At 49.2% G+C, this 26,211-nt stretch overlaps 1 protein-coding gene across 2 annotated transcripts in view; it reads left to right on the forward strand.

Annotated features, from left to right (window-relative positions):
* The window catches only part of ITGB5 (integrin subunit beta 5), a 114,294-nt gene that overhangs the window by 31,831 nt on the left and 56,252 nt on the right, over positions 1–26,211 (forward strand). For both annotated transcript variants that reach the window (XM_082699643.1, XM_082699644.1), the window contains exons 4-5: positions 3,089–3,338; positions 12,407–12,575. In XM_082699643.1, coding sequence (XP_082555769.1) covers positions 3,089–3,338; positions 12,407–12,575 — 419 coding nt within the window. The remainder of the gene's footprint in view (positions 1–3,088; positions 3,339–12,406; positions 12,576–26,211) is intronic.

Consider the following 26,211-nt stretch of genomic DNA (forward strand, 5'->3'; position numbering starts at 1 on the left):
TGGTCCCACCTTGTTTCGCTTTCTGGAAAATGTGGAGTTAAATGTAATGCCCAAAGCTATAGCCGTTCACACCCAAGTTTCTGGCAGAATTTTCTGTCTCGCTTTTTATCCCTACAGGAAATTGCTTTAATAACTGACTTCTGGGGGCAACCCAGGTGGAAGTCTTCCTGGAGTAGAGGCATTTGTATGATGTTAGGATACGTTGTCTTGTTTGATCCCCACAGTAATTAACATCCTCCCATTTTACCCATCTAGAAACCGAGACGCAGATTTAGAGGAGCCTGAAATCTCCCCAAATCTCGGTGACAAGGTCTGAATTCCAGCTCAGCTCTCATTCTCCAAGCCTAGCACCCTCTGCCCTCCCATAGGCGCCTCCCCAAGTCCAAGCCTGTTTCGGACTTCCTGGTCCTAAAGGGCTCATTAGTTCTGTACTCACAGTTCACAAAAGTGGATTCTGGATAAAAGAAGATGTAGTTGGGAACTTCGGGGGAAGGGCATAGATGACAGAAAATACAAAAGCCTCTCTGAAGAGGTCATGGAATTGGACAGAACAGACATGCATCACAGGCTCTGCCCACTGGTGGTCTGTGGTCTGCCTAAGCCAAGGCCAAGGAGGCACTCCCCTTCCCCAAGTTCTCCTCCCTCCTGCCCCTTCCCCACCGTGTTGTGTCATCCAGGGCTGGGGGTTGCTCAGTGCTGGGACCTGCTCAGTCTTTCTGATGGGAACCGGAGGCAGACATTGCAGCTGTCCAGAATTCATTTTGGAAGAAATCTCCAGCATTCTTCTGCTTGAGTCAGATTCTTTTTTTTTTTTTTTTCAAGATTTTATTTATTTATTTGAAAGACAGAGATCACAAGTAGGCAGAGAGGCAGGCAGAGAAAGAGAGGGAAGCAGGCTATCTGCTGAGCAGAGAGCCTGATGCAGGGCTCCATCCCAGGACCCTGGGATCATGACCCGAGCCGAAGGCAGAAGCTTTTAACCCATTGAGCCACCCAGGCACCCTTGAGTCAGATTCTGATGGTTTTTAAAAATAGGCTCCTATCAACAGGCAACCCAAACTACGTCAGTCTTGAGGAAGCTAGAGTAGTACACGCAAAGACAGGTCCAAGGAAGCAGGCTCAATGCTGTCACTCAGGCAACAAATAGTAATTACAATAATTATACTTCATTTATGCAGGCCTCTCCTGCTTACAAAACATGTTCTCCACATGAGCGCTTCATAGCCTTAATCAGGACTGCACTGTTATTTCCATTGTATCCCCAAGGGCACCAAGGCTCAGGTTGCACCTGTGGTCAAGGGACGGAGCTGGAACTTGGTCCTTTGAATCTCTTTGGTCTAGTTAGTGCCACGTGCTTGTCTGGGGTGGGAGGAGGAGAGGGAGCACATGGGATTGGAGTCCCTATCCTGCAAGTTTAAGAGGACTTCTACTTGCTGCTGGTCAGCTTGAGGTTAGAGACAAGCTTCCCTGGGTGGTAGCTGCCCACAGACCGGGCGTGGACCCTCTGGGTAGGAAAGGCCGACTTCACGGTTGCACCTCTGAACACAGCGTGTCTGTTCAGATTTCAAACGTGTGTATGGCTTTCCTGCCCAGAGAGTTGAAGGACATCTTGGTGCCTCTGAAAAACGAGTTAGCTCAAGGGCAGATAGAACAATCTGGTATGATTGCTTCTGGAAGTTGGCTCTAAATGATGTGTTTTGAGAGCCTATGAAATGATTTAGCATCGTTATCCTGGCGTGAGTCTCCCAGTTGTGGTGCTGACTTGGGCCTTTCTTGAAGCTCTGGGAGGGCTGAAATGGGCTTTTCTCCTCATTTCTTTCCCTCTGAATTATTTCCTCCTTCTCTTTTGTCTCTGACTCTTATTGTGGAACCAGAAATTATATTCTCTTTCTGGTAGCTGGTAGGCAAATATAGTAGTGTTTCTGTTTCTGTTTTTTTGTTTTTTCTTTTTCTCTCTTTTCTCCCTTCATTCTGATGGTGCTAAAATTTGGAATGTGTCTTCCTGTATTTATACATATAATTTCTGATGATAATAACTTATGTCTGTGATATCCCAAAGTGTCATATATGTACAAGAACTAAATACTATTGTTTATAAGTGGCTAGGGAAATAGAAAAAGTGGCAGAAGCATAAATATTTTGCTCTTTGGGGTATGTTAAGGAGTCATGTGTTCCCACTCCCCCTTGCCTTGTATCTCTCTCTTCCCGTCTTATTTCTTAGTCACTCATGCCCGTACCTCCTTTTGTTTATTCCCTCTTTTCTGTTTCATTCACACCTTTACAATATTCTCCCCGCCATGTTCACAACTTGGCTACTCCTTTCTCAGAAGTTGGTGTGTGGTTGGTGGGCAACCGTCACCTAATCTGTGTCCATGGAATTGTCTGGTTCCTTGTCCACCAACTGCCCTTTTTTTGCTGACATAGCAGAACAGCACTGAGGAGACTAGTTGTTAAAGAGATTCCTTAAAAATTCTGAGCAAAGGGGCTCCTGGGTGGCTCAGTGGGTTAAAGTCTGCCTTAGGCTCACGTCATGATCACAGGAACCTGGGATCCAGCCCCGCACTGGGCTTTTTGCTCATCAGGGAGCCTGCTTCCTCCTCTCTCTGCTTTCCTCTCTGCCTACTTGTGATCGCTGTCTGTCAAATAAATAAATAAATGAATAATCTTAAAAAAAAAAAAATCCTGGGGCTCCTGGGTGGCTCAGTGGGTTACAGCCTCTGCCTTCGGCTCAGGTCATGATCCCTGGGTCCTGGAATCGAGCCCCACATCAGGCTCTCTGCTTGGCAGATAGCCTGCTTCCCTCTCTCTCTCTCTACCTGCCTCTCTGCCTACTTGTGATCTCTGTCAAATAAATAAATAAAAATCTTAAAAAAAAAAAGATCCTGAGCCAAGTATTTGGAAAGAGAGCCTAGAACCTAGAACTTCCCCTTCAGCACCGTAACTCCACTTCCAAGAACAGTATTTCTTCTGAGAGGCATGCAGTCGCAAAAGAAAAGTCAGGGGGACCGGCTTTAGAAGCAAACTCCATCCCTTCAGCCCCCAGCAAGTTGGCTGACCTCTAATGAGCATGGCCTCTCTGTTGGTACAGGTGACAAGACGACTTTCCAGCTGCAGGTTCGACAGGTGGAGGATTATCCTGTGGACCTGTACTACCTGATGGACCTCTCCCTGTCCATGAAGGACGACTTGGACAACATCCGGAACCTGGGCACCAAGCTCGCTGAGGAGATGAGGAAGCTCACCAGCAACTTCCGGTTGGGGTTCGGGTCTTTTGTAGACAAGAATATCTCCCCTTTCTCCTACACAGCGCCGAGGTACCAGACCAATCCATGCATCGGGTGAGTGACCAGTTATCCTTCTGTTGGGTATTTAAGGGTGGGAGAACAGAGTCACAGGAAAACTTATCCCGAAGAAAGGACGAAGGAGGACTTACGGGGGCAGTGAGGGAGCAGACTTCAGTGTTTAAACTGATCAATGATGACCCAGTTCTGTGCTCCCACTATGTGTGGAGACTTGAACGGTTGCAAGACTGTAGGGAGGTATGATGATCGTAGCTCATTCGTTTTCCTGCCTGTCTGACAACAGCACCGTTTTCCCGTTGAAGACAGTGCTCTCAGGAGCTGAACACCCAGGCGTTCAGGGAAAGAGCATGCAGGACAATGGAAACTCTTTTCTTGCTTGGGGTGCCTGAGGTGCTTGGGGAGAAGGGAATTATTTGTTGTTTATGTAAATAGAACTCATGTTGACAAAATGAAATGGAATTGCTGTGATTTAAAGGTATGACTTTTTTCCCAATTTTAAGTCAAGTACTCTAACTAGAAAATATTTGACAGGTTATCTAAGAGCAGGAATTTCTAACTGCCACAACAGACAAATCCAAAAGTATGTCACGATAGAAGTTTATCTCCTGGGGCACCTGGGTGGCTCAGTTGGTTAAGTGGCTGCCTTCGGCTCAGGTCATGATCTCAGGTTGAGCCTCACATCAGGCTCCCTGATCAGTGGGGAGTCCTCTTCTTCTCCCTGTGTAGCTCCCCCTCTTGTGCACACTCGTGCTCTCTCTGTCAAATAAATAAAATAGTAAAAAAAAAAGAAGAAGAAGAAGAAGAAGTTTATTTCCTACATACCTAAAAATGATCAGTGGACACCTCTCTTCCAAGCAGGGTCTCAGGGACCCAGGCTCCGTGTGCCCTGTACTTCTTCATCTTCCACATATGATTTTGAAGTTCCCTGTGTCTGGACGATTGCTCAGAGGTGGAGCTTATGGGCCAGGGCTGAGTGGCTTTCACTGCTTTTGCACCTGTATCTTATCAGATAGAAGGGAGTTCTAACAAGGAGGCTGGAAGCTAGGTTGGTTGTGCCCAGGAAGAAGAGGAAGCAGAGGGTGCCTGGGTCGCTCAGTGGGTTAAGCCGCTCCCTTCGGCTCAGGTCATGATCTCAGGGTCCTGGGATCGAGTCCTGCATCGGGCTCTCTGCTCAGCAGAGAGCCCGCTTCCCTCTCTCTGCCTGCCTCTCTGTCTACTTGTGATCTCTCTCTCTCTGCCAAATAAATAATAAATAAAATCTTTTAAAGAAAAAAAAAAAAAAGAAGAGGAAGCAGGACTGGTGACCAGGACTCCTCCGTCGTGAACTTGTGCCGGGAGGTGGAGGGGGTGGGGGGGGTCACAGCCTCCAGCTCCCCTAAGGCAACCTCTAGGTTGGTTTGTTTCTAGTTTTATAACAGTTCCCTTGAAATGTCAGGATTATGTGGTCTGTGACAATGAGTGGTAACTTCCAGCTCTTTCTTTCTCATCCCCACATTCAACTTGAGTTTGGCTTTGGGCTGTGAGGCCCCAGAGTCGTTACTAGACAAGAAACGACGAAGACTTAGGTTCTTACCAAGTGTCAGGCACTGCACAAAGTGCTTTGCACCATATGGATCATCTCATTTAAATCTCGTGACAGTCTCTTGAGGTCCCTCTGGTAGATGTGAGCCGTGCTTCGCAGATGAGGACACGGACACTTGGAATAAATAGCTGACCCGAGATTATGCCACTAGTAAGGGGGGTACTTGGAGCGTGAGTGAAGTCAGACTGTTTCAGAGTCTGCAGTCCCTGTGACACCGTGCTTACTTTTGCCCATCCAAGCCACACGACGCACAGAAGCTCCTCCTGAATCCAGTCCAAAGGCCAATACCCATTCCCAGACTACTAGACCCTCAAGGAACTTGCCCGAGGGCAGTGTTGGGCGATGCTACTGTGACACACAGTCCCCGCATCCCCCTGACTCAGCACCATCCGGGCTTATTTCTGGCTTGTATCAAGTCTGGTGAGGGTTGAGCTGCTTTCCCTGATGGCTCTCCTTCATGCAGGGACTTGGATCCAGGCCTTTCTGCCTTAAGGTGGCATTTTCTATCCTTGGGTTACTTGGCTGCCCCAGGGAGGAAGGGAGCTGTCCCCTGAACCTGCCCAATTCCCCAGCTTATCTTCAGCGGCCTCAGCAGCTCCTAGCCCTGCCCTGGGCTGGGTGGTCGGCACGCGGTGGTGGTCGTGCTGGTAATGTATGCTCTCCTTCATCTTCCTGGACCGTCCATGCACTCTCCTTGAAGCTCTCTTCAATCTTCCCTTAGGGCTTGGGAACTGACACAGGGGTGGGAAAATCAATGAATAAGAAAAAGGTTTAAATACAAAAGTGAATCTAAGTTCCTTAACTGTGAAGAGGCCTGTGTGTCATCATTTGCTGGGTTTAGCTTCCTCCTGGCCACGGGTGACTGCTGGTGTTGTTAGTCTGGTCCTGACTCCAAGGCCCCTTCAGCCGAGTCTCAGTGCCAGATGTCCTCTGGTTGGAGCTTTGCTGCTGACCAGGTGCAACAGCATCTTAACCAAAACTTTTTTCAGGGCGCCTAGGGGGCTCAGTCCTTTAAGCATCTGCCTTCAGCTCAGGTCATGATCCAAGGGTCCTGGGAGAGAGCCCCATATTGGGCTCCCTACTCACCAAGGAGTCTGTTTCTCCCTCTACCTACTGCTCCCCCTGCTTATGCGCTCTCTCTCTCTGCCAAATAAATAAAATCTTAAAAAAAAAAAAATCTTTTTCTAATTCATCAAGAATAGTGAGGCTGTCTACTTCTTTTTCACCCTTGCCCTCTGAGTGTGCCCTGTCTGCAGACAGACGGGGGTGTCTCCACAGTCATCTTCCCAGGACCCTCCGTTCACTGTGAGATATGCTACATTGGAAGCCTGGAGAGGATGAGGGAATGGCTCTGGGAACTCAGCATTCGAATATTCTAGGTTGTTACATGCTGCTTTTCCAGAGCCCCCCTCTGGGCCTAGAAGGCAGAACCAGCTGTGGACAGTGAAGGTCTTCACAGTGAGTACAGGCACACTGAAAGACTGCAAGACAGGAAATCTAGTGAAGAATGGGAGTTTTGAAGGAAACATCAGGGCCCAATTGGACAAATCTCTCTTCTCCAAGCTGCGCACCACATCAGGGAGTCACTCTGTGGCTGAGTGAGACAGGCTGAGATTGATCTTCTCACGGCTAGGGAGTGGACCATGGTGGGGTCCCAGGTCTCAGAGATTCCCGCTGCTTGTGGGAGAACAGTGCGAGGTGGCTGTTCCAGACCGTGTGTGCTTTGTTTGCCTTTCTGAATTTCAATGGCACTGTGAATTAGTTACCAACATTTAAAGAAATAGAAGATCTAACCAAGAATAACCAGGATTGGGGCACCTGGGTGGCTCAGTCGGTTGAGCGTCTGACTCTTGATTTCAGCTCAGGTCATGATCTTGGGGCAGCGGGATCCAGCCCCACATTGAGTCCTGCGTGCTTACCTCTCCTTCTGCTCCTCCTCCCCACTCACACTCTCCCAGATAAATAAAATCTTAAAAACAAAAACAAAAAACAAAAGAAGAAGAAGAACCAGGATTTGCAGGTTTTCTAGAACAATGGGGAGGTCTGGTTGTGCCGGGCTTGAACCCCATGGTTGGCCACTGCTGTCCTAACACTATCTCGTGTCCCAGCTGGCTCACCTCCCTGGTTTGCTTTCATCCCTGGCTTGGGGCACACTGTCTGTGATCCTTGCCTGTGCTTTTCCTTCAGCTAGTGTGCGGAGGAAGGTCACAGGGTTCTTCTCGGGCTCCAGTGGCACCTTCGGTTGGGTTTCTCTCCCCTGTGGGAGGGAGAACAGCAGCAGCCCCCAGGAAGTTTTGGGAGGATAGAGTCAGGAGGGAGGGACTTACCGCCTCTGTGGGACACCTCAACGACAAGAGAGCCACATTTTCACGGGGCTTCCCTGAGGTTTTTCCTTCCTCCTGCTCCAGACATTTTTGCCAAAAGATCAAAGTCCTGGATGCGTCCCTTCCCATCTTAGAATGTGTTAGAAACACTAGAACTGAAGTAAGTAGTACCAGGGCTGCCATAATAAGAAAAGAAGACATAATATAATATAATCAGATTAAAGAACTGTTTAATTGCTATTCTGAGTAACCAGGAAGAGTGTCACTGGGAAAAATCACGTCATGTTCACTGATACAGGATTTGAAGATGAATGCAGTGTGTCATCTCTGGTCCCCAACATACTTTCTTTTGCCAGGGGTATCAGGCTGCTGCTGAAATATGTGTCATGTCTCAGGGTTCCTGGAGGTGCAGTGGGTTGAACGTCTGACTCTTGGTTTCTGCTCAGGTTGGGATTCTGGGGTTGTGGGACCGAGGCCTGCGTTGGGCTTCGTGGGGAGTCTGCTTAAGACTCTTGCTCCCTCTTCCCTTCCCCACTCTGAACTTGTTTGCGTGCTCTCGCTCTCTCTCTCTCTCTCTAAAAATACATCTTTTAAAAAAGAAAAGAAATACATGTCATGTCACATTTATATGTGGAATCCAGAAAAGCCAAATTCATAGAAACAGTAGACTGGGGGTTGCTGGGGGCTGGGACCTGGAGGAGACAGGGAGACTTTGGTCGAAAGATACAGACTTCCAGTTAAAAGATGAATTTGTTCTGGGGATGAAATGTAGAGCACAGTTCCGATCGTTGACGATACTAGACTTGGACCACATACTTGTATACTTGGAAGTTAAGAGAGTAGATCTTAAATGTTCTCGCCACACACACACACAGAAATATACATGTGAAAATCTGCACAACTGAGATAACGCATTTCATCCTTCATCATTTATGTTTTTTCTTACCCTTCCTGTATTTCTTCCAAGGGCTCAGAGTCTTCCTTCCCCACCTTAATGGGATGATTTCATTGTCTTCTGGCATATCTTGTGGCCAATGAGAAGTCTGCTGTCCGTCTGATGGTTTGCCTTCTCTCTGGTGGCTTTTAATATCTTCCTATGTTTTTCCTATTCTGTAATGATGCACATTTCAGTGTGTCTAGATTGAACTGACTTTTCTTTACATTGCTCAGAATCTGGTCTGCGTGTTTAGCCTGAGAATACATGTTTTTACTCTTGACTATTTGTAGACATTTCCTCTTGGACACACCCCCCCTTCATTTTCTAACACTAATTTCCAGAATAGGACATTTCTTCTAGTTTACCATTTTGTTCTTCAATTGCATCATCCATACATTGATGATTCGTTTTTTATTTCACTGACTATATTTTTTAGTTGGTTCTATTCCAAACTTCTGTTTTTGACACTGGGTGCCCCCTCCTCCCCGAGCCTTCTGACTCTTTTTCCTTCTAATACTACCCTGTTTCAGCTTTTGGTATCTGTTCTCTCCTCTCCTTTGCTGTCTGAAGTACCTCGTCTTACCGTGCTTCAGATCATTCTGTTGCCCCCGTTTCTAGAACAGCAGCTCTTCCTGTTTGTTGCGTTTGTGGACCTTCCTTCCCGGTGGCTTGTTTCTTGTGGGGTCCAGAACTTCGCCGTCAGCTTCTTCGCCCACGCTGGTTTTCCACGCGAGCATCTCGGCCCCAGGCGTGCCAGCTGGTGCGTCTGCATCCTTGTGGGTCGGGTGTCTGCCTGCTGCCGCCGGGATCCTCTGGGTCTCCGTGGGACAAGTTTTCCTGTTTGTCTCAGTTGGACATTCCTTCACCATAAAAACAGTGACTTCTGACTTGCTCGGGTCTGTAGTGAACAATTTTTATGGGTGATTCATCTCGCTCTGGGCCTGGAGTGGCTCTTCCTTGCTTCTTTCCCAGGCCAACGGCTGGAATTTTTGTCTTTGATTTTGGTGACAGAGCAGCTCTTTTGTGGCGCTCAGCTTCTGTGGAGAGCCCGGTTCCCAGGCTTCATCTGTCCCTGTTTGACTCCCACCCCCAGCCCTTAGGACCTCCCCCCCGGCGGTCCTGACACATCCGGGTTCTCCTCGGCCTGAGCTCTCGCCCCAGGCCCACCTATCATCTCCTAAGCATGCTTATTTGTCGAACGATTTTTTCCCCTTCATTTTTGGTACCTGGGATTTCCCTGCTAAGCTTCCATATTAACGTTTACGTGTTGACAGTTTGACAAATTTTATGTTATCCAGCAGTTCTAAATATTTACAGTAAGAGGGGAGCTCTTTCCACGTCAGCTTAACCCATAATGTTGTCCTGAAGCTTTGGATTATTTTCTGGATTTGCCTGGATCTAGTGTCTTTAAATTGCAATCTGTTTTCATATATATGTGCTCCCCTCAGGCAACTTAAGCCTATGTACTTTATTTACCTAGTTGCTTCATGATTCTTAATTTAGTAACTCCCTATACATGGCCCTAAACAGGGCTCTCTGGGCAGACACAAGGTGCAGGTTGGAATGTTTCTCAGCATTAGGCCCCCAAACACCCAGACCTTCAGTTCACTCAGGCCTTCCAGGGGTTAAATTAAATAACTAGTCACAGAGGACATTGTGTTTAGTGACTGTGAGACATTCAGTGGGACAAAGCTGTTTTCTCTCATAAAGAGGTGACTGATTTGATGATAGTAATTTCTCTGCCATGAAGACTTCTCTCTGGCAAACACATCGTGTAGTTCCTGATTATTTAACAGTCATTCTCCAGGTAAAGATAGATCTACTTAACCTTGCTAGTGGGAATGAAAGGGAAAGGGTAAAAAAATGCCAGGCTCACTTTGGTGAGCTTTCCACAGCTTCTCTGGCTTTCTCACTGAACGATAGTTAATGTCCTGCTCCTCCCTCCCTTTCCTCAACCTACTTGATGAACCCAGCTGGCACACACACACACACACACACACGCACGCACACGCACCTGAACTCCCATGTGCACCAGAACCACACAGAGAGGTGTAGTGGCTTGGAGGAAGGGAGTGGGGGTATATATACTTCCCCCTGCATCTGTCCATTTGTCCAGTTGTAATAACTGCTGATGGGACCTCTACTCCTTTCCTTCTAGCCGGGAATACCATTTCTATGACCTTTCCTTCGTGGCAGAATGAAATGGGGATAAAATGTTTGAGTGGCCGGGGTTCTAGAAAGCGCAAGGCTCAGGTGAAGGGAAGAAGAGGGAGGGACTGAAACAAAGGGGAGGCAGATGTAGGGAAGCGGGCAACTCCCACCTCCATCCGGAGAGCGCCCAGGCCATTTTGGCAGTGGGGTCCACTCTGTCCAGGGCCGATTTGTTGTGGCCTGGTGGACAGAGCAGGCACTGCAGGTCCCACGGGAGAATGGAATGGTCTCTTAGAAAGCTACAGGTTGCCTCTCACTTGGAGAAAGGGAGCCTGTCCAGACCTGCCCTGGCTGTTGCTGCTTGGCGGCCGTCAGGCAGGATCCCCTAATAGTTGCTAGGCCTGTTTCCCTTCCCATGCACACAGCTTAAATTGGATTATAAAGCCTTCCCACCATGCCTCTCCATTAGTAGTTTTTTTTTTTTTTTCGTCTTTTATTCTGAGAGAGGCCACACACCTGCCTGGTCTCTTTCAGTCTGCCTTCCCAGCCTCCCCTTGGCCTAGCCTCACCCTCATTTCCTGGCTGCACTTTCCCGGCCTCCCAGTGCTTGGGCTTCCCATGTTTTCTCCTGCCACAGGGCTCTGGCATGTGTGCTGCTCTATGCCCAGGACCCTCTCGCCTCCCGCCTCTCCCCTAGAGAATCCATTTGTGAAACAGCGTAAGGCCTCCCTTCTTATGTCAGGGAGATAGGGGATCTCACTTCCTCCAGGTATGGGGCCACTTGGTGCTACAGGATTTTCTGTCCCCTTAGTGCCCACAGTTCTTGGTCACGCCAATTCACAGAATGACATGGCAGACCAAAGAGTGGTGGGCAGCCAAGCCAAGTTTACTGAGCAAAAGTACAAAGCTCCCAGAGAGGGAGGGGGACCCTCGGAGTTGCTGAGTTTGAGGGTTTTTAGGAGGTCTTTTGCAGAACTTTCTTAAGCATTCAGAGTGTGCTGAGACATGCCAATCAGGGCTTTGGGCACATTTCTGTCTACCTGTTAATGTCCACATGCTGATGGTCCTTTTTATGCTGACATCTGGGGGCTTATGTCTTAACTGCCCCTTGCCCGTGATATTGACGCATGCTGTTGTGGTTAGCTATCTTATTTTAGAACGGTTTGCAGAAGTCATTTCTGCAAAGGCTGCAGAGTAGAATGTCCATGCAGTCCTGTCTAAGCTGCCAAACAGGACATCAGTGCTGTTTCACTGTAGCTGTCCTGACTCCATCTTTGCTTGGGGACCCCAGCCCTGACCCCCTCACCGTCCAGCTAACTCCTAACATGGGGATCTCTACTGCAGACTGCAGATGAGACTGTCCAGTCTTGTGGGAGAAAGAGGCAGTGCCCACCTGCCATCGAGATGCCGTGCTTGCCTCTTCCCCAGCTGCCAGAGCTAACCTTCCATTTGCAGATGGTTTGTTTCTGAAGGATTTCTTCTGCATTTAGGAGAGCTGATCGTTTATCACTGCACTATTTACCAACACGTGCAGTAGCGGAAAGAATGCATTCACTCCTGTTCCATTGACGTGCTCATGCACCGGGATGTCGTGGTGTCTCTGCGTGGGTCGGCACAAAGGGGTTCTGCGATGTTTTGGCACACGGAGGCAGCAGAGGGGATATGGGAAGCTGGCTTCAAAGCAGACCCCCACTCAGGCTGCTCTCACTTGGCTTTGCCCACCATCCCTGGCCCAGAAGAGCCTTCCTTGCTGTGCTGCCTGGGCCATGGTGCCTGTGCCATGGGTCCCGTGCATCTTTCAAGGCCCGCGGCAGGGCTCCCCCATGTGGAGTAACCATGATTATTGCTACGTTTTTCGAACCGTTTTTCCATTCCGTTCCCTGAGCAACCTGGATATGCCGACTTGCCTGTAGCTTAGGCCTTGATGTTTGTAGAGCAAGCACCATGTTGTTTCTCTTTGTCCACTCCATGCTGCCTGTCCCGGGGGCACACCGTAGGAGCGGGGAATACTGACTAGGGCTGTTCGAGGCGCTCCGTGAACACAGAGTGCTTGGTCGTTCGGGATTTACTTACAGTGCTAGAAAGTGACTCTCCTTTTCTTTCTCTCCAGTTACAAGTTATTCCCAAACTGCGTCCCATCCTTTGGGTTCCGCCATCTGCTGCCTCTTACAGACAGAGTGGACAGCTTCAACGAGGAGGTCCGCAAACAGCGGGTGTCCCGGAACCGCGACGCGCCCGAGGGGGGCTTTGACGCCGTTCTCCAGGCAGCTGTCTGCAAGGTAACTTTTCTTGCTGGTGCCATCACTACGTGTGGGCGGGTGTTGGCACTGCCAGCAGGAGGTTGGCAGATTTGGAGCCACCCCAGCCTGCGGTTCCTGTCCATTCTTCCATCAGAGGGTGAGCTCAGGGGCTCGTGGGGAGATGCGGAGCAGTTCCGTTGGCTGGGGCTCAGGGATGGGGCAGGGTTGGTGCATGTCTCGGTGTCAGGGTGTGGCTCTGCGCAATGGGGTGCTGTCTTTGCCAGAAGACAGCTGCTCTGTGTTTATATTTTAGCTCTTCTGCTTCTTTTCAGGGGAAAAAGGTAAAGTTCAAGCCCTGTGCATAGAAGCTTGTTGAGCTTTCTGGCCCAGTTTTTAAAGATCGCTGTGTGAGGGAATCCGCTGAAGAGAAGAATTGCATGTCGTCTTAGGTTGCCTTTCTGTTTGTTTGTTTTTCCCCACCAGCTTTTTCTGTGATATATGAATCCAGAGGGAGGACATGGACTTAGGTCAGAAATGAACTCATGCTTTGAGAGGTTCCAATCTCAGTGAAATATATTAATGGAATGTTGGTAATAACTTTTTTTTTTAAATTGGAGTAGAGTTGGCACATGGTGTTACTTTAGTTTCAGGTGTACAACATAGTGGCTCGTAAGTGTGTGCATTGTGTCGTTGTGCTCATCACTGGGCAGGTACCGTCCTCCACCGTACAACACTGTAATAGCACCACTGACTTCATTCCCTACGCCGGAACTTTTATCCGGAGGTTATTCTTTCCAGAACTGGAAGCCTATATCTCTCTCTCCTCCGCACCTTTTTGGCCATCCCCCTCCCCCGCAACTGCCCACTCCTCTGGCAATCATTAGTTTGTTCTCTGTATTTATGGGTCTATTTTCTGCTTTTTGTTTGTGTGTTCATTTCGTTTTTTAGATTCTATATAAGTAAAATCATATGGTAATTTGTCTTTCTCTGACATATTTTACTTGGTGTAATACCCTCTAGGTCCATCCCTGTTGTCACAAATGGCAAGATCTCATTCTTTTTTTATGGCTGAGTAACACTCCAGTGTGTGTGTGTGTGTGTATCTAAATATTTGTCTGCTGATGGACACTTCAGTTTTTCCCATGTCTTGGCTATTGTAAATAATGCTGCAGTAAAACATGGGGGGACACAGATATTTTCATCTGTTTTCATTTTCTTTGTGTAAATACCCAGTAGTGGAATTACTGGATCATATGGTATTAATGTTTTTAATTTTTTGAGGAACCTCCCTCTGATTTTCCAGTGACTACACCAATTTCTATTCCCACCAACAATGCATGAGTTCCTTTTTCTCCCTCCCCTCCCCAAGTCCTGTTAGGTAATAACCTTTTCTTAAGCTAATTTTCTACAGTCAAAACAACTCTGGGGACGCCTGGGTGGCTCAGTTGGTTAAGCAGCTGCCTTCGGCTCAGGTCATGATCCCAGCGTCCTGGGATCGAGTCCCATATCGGGCTCCTTGCTCGGCAAGGAGCCTGCTTCTCCCTCTGCCTCTGCCTGCCATTCTGTCTGCCTGTGCTCGCTCGCTCTCCCCCCACCCCTATAAGTAAATAAAATCTTTAAAAAAAAAAAAAAAAAACTCTGTAACAACAACAAAAGATTTAAAAAAATCATTTGTGAATTTGCTATCCCTGCACATACTTTTATAATTTTTCCGTAGTAGTCACCATAGAGCACGTGTAAATGATGATGCTCTTGAGCATTTTGGTGGCTCAGCAGCCTTAGGGCAATCCTTGGAACCCCTGTGTTTGGGGAGGGTTGGGAAAGAGGACTGGATGGAACTCAGTTTGGAGAGGAGGCTATTCGTGTGTGTTCAGGTTGTGACAGCCTGACTTTTTCTCTACTCCATCCTAAGAGAGCCACGGTTGTCCTTTCTGAAATAAAAAACAGAAATGGTAGACAGGGAGGGGTCAAGGGAAGGAAACGGGAAGAAACCCCGGTCTCCTGCAGTCCTCTTCCCGGTCCCACTGCAGCGCTGTTGTATTCACTGCGTCCTTGGGCCGCCTCTAGAGAAGGTCTCACTGTGGCTCCCTGTGCAGGACGGCTGCAGTGTGACCCTTCCCGGCTGCTGGCCAGAGCCCACAGTCTGATTCAGAGGCTCCCGTTGCTTCACGGGAGTCCAGGAAGGCCAGAGGGAGCGTAGCTAGAATGTGGTCAGCTCTCAGTCGTTACCATGTGTCACAAAATGGGCCACTTATGGATTTGCTTCAGAAAGAAAAATTACATCTTTGACTGGCACTCTGACTGATGGTATGAGGTATTGTCTTCCCAGATATTCTGCCAAATCGACTTCTTGGCAGGGACAAACAGGGCAGGGAAACAAGATCCCTCTCATCTCCCCATCCTGAGGATTTTGTGGATTTTCTTTTTTTGGAGGGAAGAAATCATCTTTAAGTCTCCAGGGAAAGAACGCAATGATAGGACTAAGCGATGTCAGTTCTCTTAGTTCTGTTAGCGTCATTGGCTTGGCATGATTGAGTGTTGGGGGGGGTCTCTGAGGGGTCTCTGAGAAGCCGCTGGATCCTGTCCTTTGCCTACAGAGCCTTCCTGTGCCACCCCAGGCCCCTGCAAATCTCCTTGCCTTTGGAAACTTAGTATTTCAAGACTTGAGCCTTTCAGAGATGCTGGCAGATGTCTTGAACTCCTTGGGTGGATCTGGTTTGTGAAGTTTTGCCTGAGAGGCACTTCATGACCATGTTTCAGTTCTATGTCTGTTGTCATTTCCTCCCACCGTGGTCTTGGCAATAGCAGGTACCTGGAAAGTTAGTAAGTGCTCACAGTGATCTAATCTGGGAGCCAGCAGCTTCTTCCTTATTATTCCTTTGCCTGTATGCTGTCGGATTATGTTTGGGGACATATCCAGAAATTAATTAATTTCTTTCTTTCTTTCTTTCTTTCTTTCTTTCTTTCTTTCTTTCTTTCTTTCTTTCTTTCTTCTTCTTCTTCCTTCCTTCCTTCCTTCCTTTCTTTCTTTTTAAAAAGATTTTATTTATTTATTTGACAGACAGAGATCACAAGTAGGCAGAGAAGCAGGCAGAGAGAGAGTAGGAAGCAGGCTCCCCGCTGAGCAGAGGGCCCGATGCAGGACTCAATCCCAGGACCCTGGAACCACGACCTGAGCCAAAGGCAGAGGCCCCAACCCACTGAGCAACCCAGGTGCCCCCAGAAATTTCTTTCTTAACTTGGAATCACCTATATTAGAAATGTCATCCTCTGGTTCACCACACCCTTACTTACAAAAGTCAAATACTGGAAATAGATTTTGGCTTACCTTTTGACGAAAGACTATGTGACAATCATACTCTTAAAGGACAGTTAAAGACTTGAATAATTCTCAAGATAAAGTAAGAGAGGAATGGAGAGCAAGTCACAAAACAGTATAGGCAGACGACATTATTTTGGAAACAAGAAAGAATGTGGAAAAGATTGGAAGCAAATAGAAATGTTGACAGTAATTCTCTCTGGTTATAGGACTGTGTGTGGTTTTTGTTTTCTTCACTGGTTTTTAATTTTTATATTTACCTACATTTTCACATTGCTTTTGTATGATTTTTTTTTTTTTTTACTTAGAATGAAACATCTCAAACATACGAAAGTAGAGAGAACAGTGAAATTAAACCCATGCGACTGTTGTCTGTCTTTGACAGTGACCAACTGCTAGCCAGTCTTGTTTCATTTATGTTCCTCACCATTCTCTCTTCCGTTATTTGAAGCCAATCTCAGCTATCAGTTGTTTCCATGATACTTAGATTTTGAAAGATAATTAGATTTTGAGAGTTTTTTTGTTTTGGGTTTTTTTCTTTAAGAGCTAAGCATTTCGGACTTTGTTTACCGAGTTTTCTTCTGCCTGCTAATTGGTGCAGGTTCAGATTAAAGACCCTTCCACTCAGTCCTGCAGACTGAGCATGACGGAAGCTGTGCCTGGAGAGCAGGGTCATGAGGGCCAGAGCTGGCTGGACAGCCATCTGTGCCCCCATCCCACCCCCCAGCAGAGTGTGACCCTGAGCCCTTGGAGATGAGCTGATAGCAGGCTTAAGCACCTCACAAGAGCCTCTTTGTTCTGGTTTCATTCTCACCCAGGTTTTTCTGGGATAGAATGTTATCAGCTTGTGGGATTTAGGGCTATGGAATGTTCACATGCCTGACCTTAAATCCCACCTCTGTGGCTTGCTTTATATTTCTTGGAGAGCTGTTCTTTCAGCAAAAAGAAGGGAACTATTTCTAGTTAGGATTCCATTTAGGATAAGGACCCGGATTCTACCCGTACAAGTCTTTGCCGTGCAGCGGGTCACATTGCTGTGATAGGCCATTTAAAAAGCGTCCACAGTTAAGGGAGGCTTCTGTCCTCAATGCAGGCTATTTTTTCCAGTCTTCTATCTGGCTAGGTTGGATAAAGGAATACTACTGCTCTTAATTTCTTATGTTTACCTAGAAACTATGCTCGAACCTTTCTTGGTCAGAATAATAATTTCCTCATTACCGCTTTTACTGCTCTCCCAGGACTTTCTACAACTCTTTTTTTTTTTTTTTAAGATTTTATTTATTTATTTGGCAGAGATCACAGGTAGGCGGAGAGGCATGCAGAGAGAGCGGAGGAAGCAGGCTCCCCACAGAGCAGAGATCCCGATGTGGGGCTCGATGTGGGTCTCAATCCCAGGACTCTGGGATCACGACCTGAGCCAAAGGCAGAGGCTTTAACCCACTGAGCCATCCAGGCACCCCTCCCAGGACTTTCTAGAAGTTAACTCTAGGTTGTTTCTTCTGGAATTGTGTAGATAGAAGTGTGATGATAAGTGGTTCAGACTGGAATGAGGGTTGCTTTCCTGTTCTCCCTGAGCTGGGCCTGCCCTTGGCCTGGGGGGATGGGGGAGGGGTGGCCCAGGAGCTCTGTGTTCCAAGTTGTCTCTCACCCCTTTGTGGTTGTTCTTGGTTAAAGAGATGACCTGTAAATTTGAGCTTGGCCGGGAACATCCTGGCTACACGTGGTCCTAGGGTCTGCTTTCTCCAGTTAGACAGGAAGTAAGATGCGTGGGACCCAGCACATTCCTCTTTTGTCTTCAGCTTCTAGGCCCCCAGCCTTTATCCTGAACAGCCTTCAGCAGACTTTGTTTGAATATTGATTCTCTGAGTTTGCACTGTCTGTTAAATTTTTAAAGCATTATATGTCCTCCTCCCAGAAATAGGTGGATGAATCAGTCTCAAAGCAAATAAAGTATGCTGAGTAAAAAGTCTGTGGCCTGGGTTGGGTCACTTGATGCCTTTGCTGGTGAGAACATTATAATCTAGAATGGAGACACAGCCCCGGAATTGCTGGGCACTCTGGCAAGACTTTCTGCAGGAATCCAAATTCTGCGGACCCCTAGAAGCAGAATCATTGCTGCCCTTGCTCTGCCCTCATCTACACTCCAGGTGTTCTGCACATGTTCTCTCTGAGGCTCAAGCAGTCCATCAGGGTTGGTGGTGCTGGTGGCCGTCCCCAGCTGACCGGAGTAGCACAAGAATTCGTCAAACTTACTGTTAGTAAGAGGCAGAGCCAGACGTTGAACCCGATCTGGTTGATTTTAAAGCCTGTGCCCTGACTGTTAGCTGGTGCCTGGTGCTTTGGGAAATAGTGACAGTGCCATGCAGAGCAAGGAGGACCCAACTTTGAGTAACGTCATGGGATCAAGCTCAGCCTCTTGTGCTGCTTACTGGCTCCATGAAGGCCAGCTGACAGCTCTGGGCATCAGAGCACTCATCGGGAAAGGGCAGGGAGGTGGGATTGGAGGCCGGATCTCTAGGATGTCCTCCGTTGTGCTGGTCGGGGCTCCTTTCCCGGTAGGACCGGCTGCGGTCCCTCCGCCTTTGCTCAGAGCCCTTGGTTTTGCTGTTCACTCTTGAGCCTCCTGCCAGGGTCAGGCTGCAACTGATCCCTGTAGAGGGTAGGAAATTCCCCATGCCTGGAGTCAGACACAGCTCTGAGAGGTTTCCACTCTGCTCTTTCCTCTATCCCAGCCTCCCACAGAGTGGATTTTGGGGGTTCTGTTTTTGTTTCTTTTGCCCCTCATTTGCCCAATTTCTTTTAAACCTTAGATTTGTGTGGTTTTTCCAAGCATGGTTTGAGAAACGTATGTACTTCTCGGAGAAGGTAGCTATCCCCGACACTCAGTGTCACCTGAAGGAACTCCCTGTCCTGTTCCTTGTCCTCACAGCCTAGGTTCTCCATCAGCACATGTGAGCTGCTTCGGCTGGCAGACTGTACCCCAGTTTGGGGGGGCTTGTTCCCTCCCCAGCGTGTGGTGTTTGTGTTCTTCCTCTGGCTCAGTGTCTTGGTGGAACACCTGGAAGTCTGGCGCCTCACTGTGGCCCAGGGAAGCCTCAGGGACCATGCGTGCAGGTGTGCAGGTGATCTGCCTGAGCCCAGGTGGCTTTTTTGCCTGAGGTGGTGAAGATTCTCCTTGGCTTTCTAGTTTGCAGGTCCTTGCGGTCTCCTGTGCATTTTTGAATCATGTCACTGTTTTGATCCCTGAGGCGCTATTTCCTCGTTCTGCCTGGTGCCTGTGAACTGCACTTTGGGTATCAGCCACCCTGCCAACAGCTGCTTGTTGACACGGGGTGGGAACACACTGTTACAACTCCATCCAGGTGGGGATGGGAGCTTTTGTCTCTTTGGGTCCTCCAGCAGAAGCCTGTAGTACCTGTTTTGAGGGTGTTCACATCCTTGGACTCACTTGGCTAATGACAGCAGGGGAGAATCATCCTGGGGAGAGGACAGGAGGCCCACTCCATGACTGAGGTTAGGATGTCACTTTTTCATTTCAAGTTTCGGGCTCCTCACTGCTTTAAATGTCTGTTGAGAAAGAGGAAAAGAGACAAGGACGGATTCTTGGGTTCTTCTGGCTCTGGTCTCTCCCTAAGCCTCCACCCCTGCCGTCTGCATTCCAGGCAGAATGACCTTGACAGTCACCTGGACTCTTGTACTCTGATTCAGGTAGGGCCCATTGCTCGTGTTATTTTCTGTTTGCTGTACCCCTCCCCTGTATTCCTGCTTGTCTGTCTGTCTTTAACTTTTTCATTAATAAACTTTATTTTATGTAAGAGCAGATTTAGGTTCATAGCAAAATAGGGCAGAAAATGCAGAGTTTCCATAGGCCTCCTATCTGTACCCCCATTCTAGGCCCACGGCCCCTCCCTCACCACCAGCGTCCCCACCAGAGAGGTATATTTGTTCCAGTCCTTGAACCAGCGTTGACACATCGGTATCTACTGAAGTCCACAGTTGACTTTTGGGTTCACTCTTGGTATTGCACATCCCATGGGTTTAGACCTCCATGATTGTATCACATAGAACCCCTCACTGCCCTGAAAGTCTTTGCTTTACCTCTTCATCCCTCTCTTTTTACCCGCAAACCTGCTTTTCTTTGAGTGTCTAATAATCTGCCTACTGCAGATATTTCAGACCTCCACTTACATGTTTGCGTGTCAGGGAAGCCTGATGGAGCTTCCTGATGCGGTCAGAGCACCAGGCCTTTGGTCACGTTTACTTTAGTTACTGTTTTCTTTGTATTTGGGCTACTCCTTGAGTAATGTCTCCCTCCCCTTCGAGACAGTAAGCCCCCTGAAGGCAGGGACCCCATCTCTTTTCTCACTACTGCATTTCCCTAGCACCCAGCATATTGCTTGGCATATAACAGGCCCTCGTTAAACATTTGGGGAGCAGGGCTCCTGGGTGGCTCAGTGGGTTAAGCCTCTGTCTTCATCTTAGGTCATGATCTCAGGGTCCTGGGATCAAGCCCCGCATCGGGCTCTCTGCTCAGCAGGGAGCCTGCTTCCTCCTCTCTCTCTCTACCTGCCTCTCTGCCTACTTGTCATCTCTCTCTGTCAAATAAATAAATAAAATCTTTAAAAAAACACACACACACACTTGGGGAGCAAACAGAGGCTTTGTCCTCACAGATACCATTATGCTTCTAAGTTCAGGCACCTGCAGGTTCGCCTGGCTCCAAGCCCCTCCAGCTTCCTGTGGGACTGGGCTGCCTCCGCGTCCTTCACAGTGCTTCAAGAGAACTGAAGTAGTACTACTTTCCCACTCAGCAAGTGTCTCTTGAGCATTTAGTGAGTGTTCTGTGGCAGGGGCAGTGGGAAGAACAAAAGAAAGATGGGGGAAAGTCCCTGTCCTTGGGGGTTTGCTCCAGCAGAAGGTAATAACAACGTCTTTGTAAGCATTAGCAGGAACCATATGAAGTTACTGATATTTGATGATCAGTGGTATTTGATACTTGACTACTAATAGTTTCTGCTAAAAAAAGAGCAACTTCGTGTGGTTCAGCTTCATACATTCCAGACGTTTCTCTTCTAATATTTGGATTGGACTCTCCTGGAAAGTCCACATCAAGACCAGATCTGTTGCATGTTGTTGGGCTTGGGCTCGAAGGGAATGTCTCAGTCCTGACTCACAGGCCAAGATTTCTTTTCCCCAAGGAAAGAAATACTACACTTTTGCCCTCCTTTAGTCCTTAGATTTTAAAAAGAAAAATGTTCATTGCAAAGTATGGATGGAAGCAGGAAAAACAACTAATGGGAACATGATTATTGTCATAAAGTGACAGAAATAGACTCGAATTTCGGCATGATTGGGGAAGCCAGTCACAGAACTAACCTCCGTTTTCTTGATGTGTCGCGTTCGAATTCAGACTCGGTGGTCCCCAAGCTCAGATCCACCGTGTGGTCAGCCTGCCGGCTGGTCAGGTCGGCCCCTTTCCATCCTCATTTCCTCCCTCAAATGTGTTTTCTCTCCCAGTGCTTGCCCGAAAGGGCAGTGTGCAGTGTTTTATTCCTACTGCTGAAGATTTGCGAAGTACTTACTGTGTGCAGGACACCGTGCTTGGTGCTGTGAGGATGCCCGGATGACGGAGCCCCAGCTCCTGTCCCTACGAAGGCAGGTGCTCGCCTGACAACCGCGGGACCAGCAGAGCACAGAGCTGGCCCCTGAGGACCTACTGACTGAATCACAGCATCCTTCTGCTTCGGGATGTCCACTTGTTCTCTCTGCCTCTTGGTCTCCCCTGCTGATGATGTTATTGATAACCATTGGTTCTGTGCTCTGTGAGAGCCAGGCTTCATGCCAAGTACCTCAAAGGGCTTATTTTACTACGTCCTTTGAATGTGGTTTTACTGTCCCTTTCTGATGAAGAAACAAGCCTAGGAAGGTTGAGCATTTCTCAAGGTTTTTCCAGCTAGAAATGACAGAGCCGGAGCTGGGACTGCACCCACTCCCCCGGCTCTGCGACTGGAGTACTTCACCTTGGCGTGAGAGTGCCTGCTGATGCTATGTCCCAGAGGAGCACGGGAGAGGGAGGCGTGTGCTTCCAAGGACAGCAAGTTCTCATCTAAGGAACCATTGCAGTTTCCCACACGAGGAGGCCTGACATGGTCCCGGGGGAACACAGTTGCATTTGCTGCTGTTTCTCTGGCACTAAGAGTTTCTTGTTTATCAGGGAATGGTTACCACGTGACTCTGTCCGCCCTCAGGACTTCCCAGGGAGAGCTCTAGTGTCATCCCATCATTGGAACGCTGGTGGAGCCCAGCCCTTTGAGCGAGCATGCTAATTTTTACCCGTGGCTTCCCTCTCTGTAAAATGGGAACTCTGCTCCTCCTCATTCATAATTCGGTGGTTCTGCCCACAGCGCTATGGTGAGACACTTTTTCAGATGGTGGGTCTTTTCCAGCGACGAGGGAGTGGGTGGCTGGAGACGGAGGCCCATGGGCTGTATCAATACCTACATGTTCGGTGAGCATTCCCTTTCATTAGATTGGCCTTGAGCTCCCCAAACCAGTCATTTAAAGCCAGTGCTTGCATCCTCACTGGAAATGCCCCTGGGATGGCACATGGATTCCAGGCCGCCCTTGTGTGTGAGCACCGTGTACTGGAGAGAGCTGTGTGTCGCCTCCGAACAAGTAGGCCAGCTCACATTTGGGCGGCTTCCGTCCCTGTTCCTTAAGGCAGCCGAATGGGACATCAGCTTTTCTCCGGTTCCCGGGAACCAGCATTTCATGCCCTCCCTGGCACTGTCCTGTTGGGGCAGTCTTTTTTTTTTTTTTTTTTTTTTTTAAGATTTTATTTATTTATTTGAGAGAGAGAGCATGAGCGGGGGAGAGGGAGAAGCAGGCTCCCCACCAAGTGGGGAGGCTGACACAGCACTCAATCCCAGGACCCCGGGATCATGACCCAAGCAGAAAGCAGACACTTAACCAACTGAGCCACTGAGGCACCCCCTGTTGGGGCATTCTTGAGGCTACTCTTCTCGCTGGTCATGCCTGGCTATGATCGCTGTGTTAAGCAAGTCACTATGGAATGGATCTGGGGACTGACGGGCTTCATGTGAGCCCATCAGAGGATTCAGCGCCACATGCAAGAGCCCAGTCCCAGCCCTGCTTTCCTCTGTGAGGTCAAACCCTGACCCGGGAGCTGCATATGCCCGGGATTGGGGGCGGGGAGTGAGGGCTGTGTCTAAGATGCACGTTGACAGTGAGAGAACAGAGGATGGTGAGTAAGTGGATAGTGCTGGGCTTGGAAACCACATCTTAGGAGGAGTCAGTTAGACGTCGACCAGGAGGAGAGACACCAAGGAAAAAGTACATCTGACCTCAGACATCATCACAAAGGAGGGACTAGACTTCTCTGGATGTTCTGGGGTTGGGGGTGTGCTAGAATAGCTGGAGGGAAGCAGATTCGAGTTCGAGGTAAGGAAGAATTTTCTAACAAAGATCTCTGCTTGGCTGTGGAGTGGACTGCTGGATGGGGCGGTGAATATGTGCGGGGGCCGCCGGCACACGTGGTGGGGACGCCAGAGGAGCGCTCCCTGCACTGGGCGGGAGTGAGGACAAGACCCGCCGTGGGATGCCTTCCAAACTTCAGGTGCTGCGTCTTTCCTCTGAGTCACTTTCTGGGTTTAGTAACCACTAGTGTGTTTGTTTTTGGACTTGCCTGTTTTAGCCTGTCTTCTGTCGCTCCCAGCAGGACACCGTCTCCGCTGCCTTTCTGTTTGGCCATCATGACCGTGAACTCTACCGTGCACACTCATTCGTGTGCCAAACACAGCTTCTTTTGAGCTGGTGCCTAGAAAAGCTTTCCCTGCTCCCAACGGCTTTTCCATCGGGCCACCTTACCATGGGGTAGAAGTAGGGAGGGGGACCCAGGGACAAGCTGGAGGTCGGCAGGGGAGAGGGAAGCCTATTCTTTTTCTTTTTCTAAAGATTTATTTATTTATTTGGTAGAGAGAGTGAGAGAGGTGGGAGGGGCGGGAGAGGGAAAGAGAATCTGAATGGAGTCCTTGAGGAGCAGAACGTGGAGCCCAACTCGGGGCTCGAGATCCCAACCCTGAGATCCCGACCTGAGCTGAAACCAAGAGCCAGAGGCCTCACTGTGCCACCCAAGTGCCCCTGGCAGCCTATACTTGATTTCTTTTCTTTTTCTTTTTTTTTTAAGATTTTATTTATTTATTTGACAGAGATCACAAGTAGGCAGAGAGGCAGGTAGAGAGAGAGGAGGAAGCAGGCTCCCTGCTGAGCAGAGAGCCCAACGCGGGACTCGATCCCAGGACCCTGGGATTATGACCTGAGCCGAAGGCAGAGGCTTAACCCACTGAGCCACCCAGGCGCCCTCTACTTGATCTCTTGAGTGATGCTCCTCCTCTGCCACACTTTGTAGTCCCCGATGATGACCGAGAAACCGCGTCCTCTGCTGCCCGGTCCCCATGCTGTCTTGGGCCAGATGTTAGACGTAAACAAAGTGGCAAGTTTGTCTTCACTCGAGGAGCCAGTTTGTTCATTTTCTCAAAGTCAGGAAGGCCTGGTCTGCCATCTCTGTTCCCACTTCCCCGTTTCGTGAACTCCGGCCTCCTCTTCACCGTCTCACAGAGCCCCAGGTCCGCCAGACTGGCTCTCGGGCCTGGCCGCACGGGTCGTCCCAGTAGCCATCCCCGTGGCCTGCCCAACCTCTCTCTGCTCCTGCTCCCGCTCCCACAGCTTGACATGGACAATGAACCAGTCCTGTAGCCCTTCATGCTTCCCGGATTTAGGTGTTTGCGCTGAGATGTTAGTGAGATTGGAAGGTATAGTAGAGAGCTGTTGGGATTGTGAGTGATGTGATGGAAGAGGGCTGACCCCACCAGAGCGGGCTGCGGTGCCTAGCTCTGACTGCGTGTGTGCTCACCCGCCCGTCCTTCTCCGTGCACCAAGCACATGCTCCCTCCGGTGCTTTTGCTCTTCTGGGGGAGGGCCCTGCACCCCTTTCTCTCTTCCCGCACCTCCAGGTCTTTGCTGCTGAGGACAAATTCCCTGCTGACTTCTCCACCCTGGAAAAGTCCTCTCTGGCCCGTTTGACAGCTTGGTCCCCACAGAATAGGTAGACAGTTTGCCTCAGGGACCTGGATGGAATTGAAGATTCATGGCTTGGGGACTGTCCCCCTAGCCACTCATTACTCCTGCCACACACCTGTAGTCCGCAGATGGCTGCTTTCCACATAGTGTGGCCTCCTGCCTGTGTGGGTTGCCTCCCTGGAACAGCTGGAGTACACTGGGTCACGGTCACACCTCCCGGGGAAGTGCAGGCAGGTGGCCGGGAGGAAGGTGGGAAATTACCCAGGGGCTCTGGCTCAACACAGCAATGAGAGAGTTGAGAGTTTGGGACTGGCCGGTGCTGTTGGGGAACCAGAGAAGATGAAAAAGGTATTTCTAAGGTTTCTGGAGAAGACATGAGAGAGACCTGTTGTCAAAATGAGAAGCCTGGGGGGTGGTTGATCTGAGGATAAAAGGTGCTGTACCTTCAGATGAGCTGAATTCTGGGTGATGGCAGACACTTTTGGGTTTTGGTGCAGACCTGGGAGGAAAGCTCCAGAGAGAAATCAAGTGCGGGGTATGTTTGCCAGTCATCCAAGTAAAGCTCCACAGAGTGGGGCAGGGGGTGGAGAGTGTTGTCTGTGGGGCTGTGTGCCAGACAGGGCAGGGGGGCTCGAAAGAGTTCCGGATTGTCCCAGAGGCCCCAAGAGCAAGGCCTGCAGCGGCCATGGGATTGGTTCTTAACCGTGGTGGCACATGACGCTCATCTGGGGACCTTTAAAAACCCTGACAGCTGGGCCGCAGATCAGCGCAGTTTGATCAGCAGCCCCAGGCATTAGTGTTGGTGAAGCTCTCTAGAGGAACCTACAGTGCAGCCAGGACAGAGAACACGTGCATGGGGGAGGGAGACAGGGTCTGAAAATTACTCTCTAGGGGTCACATGGAGATGTCTGATGATAAGGAACTGAGGAGAGGAAATCGAGGACGTAAATCTGCCGTCTTAGGAAAGAGACAGAAACAAGTGAGATTAGCCGCATAGCTGGGTCATAGGAAGAGTTCTGCAAAGTGGGTCATGAGCGTGCTTTTAGGTACACAGGAAGGAGAGAGTGACTGGTGGAACAAATTCTCCAGAGAGGGCAGGATGCAGGGGCTGCGTTTCCTGGGGGCGGGAGGATCTCTCCTTCTTTGGGGACAGGGAGATCAGAGAGGCCAGGAGGATGCCCCTGGGAATAGATGGGGCGGCGAGTCCTGTTGGTGACGAAGAAGGTGAGGTCACCTGAGCAAGTGCAGGAATGAGGG

Source organism: Mustela nivalis, assembly GCF_964662115.1.
Source record: "Mustela nivalis genome assembly, chromosome: 1".
Classification (NCBI taxonomy): domain Eukaryota; kingdom Metazoa; phylum Chordata; class Mammalia; order Carnivora; family Mustelidae; genus Mustela; species Mustela nivalis.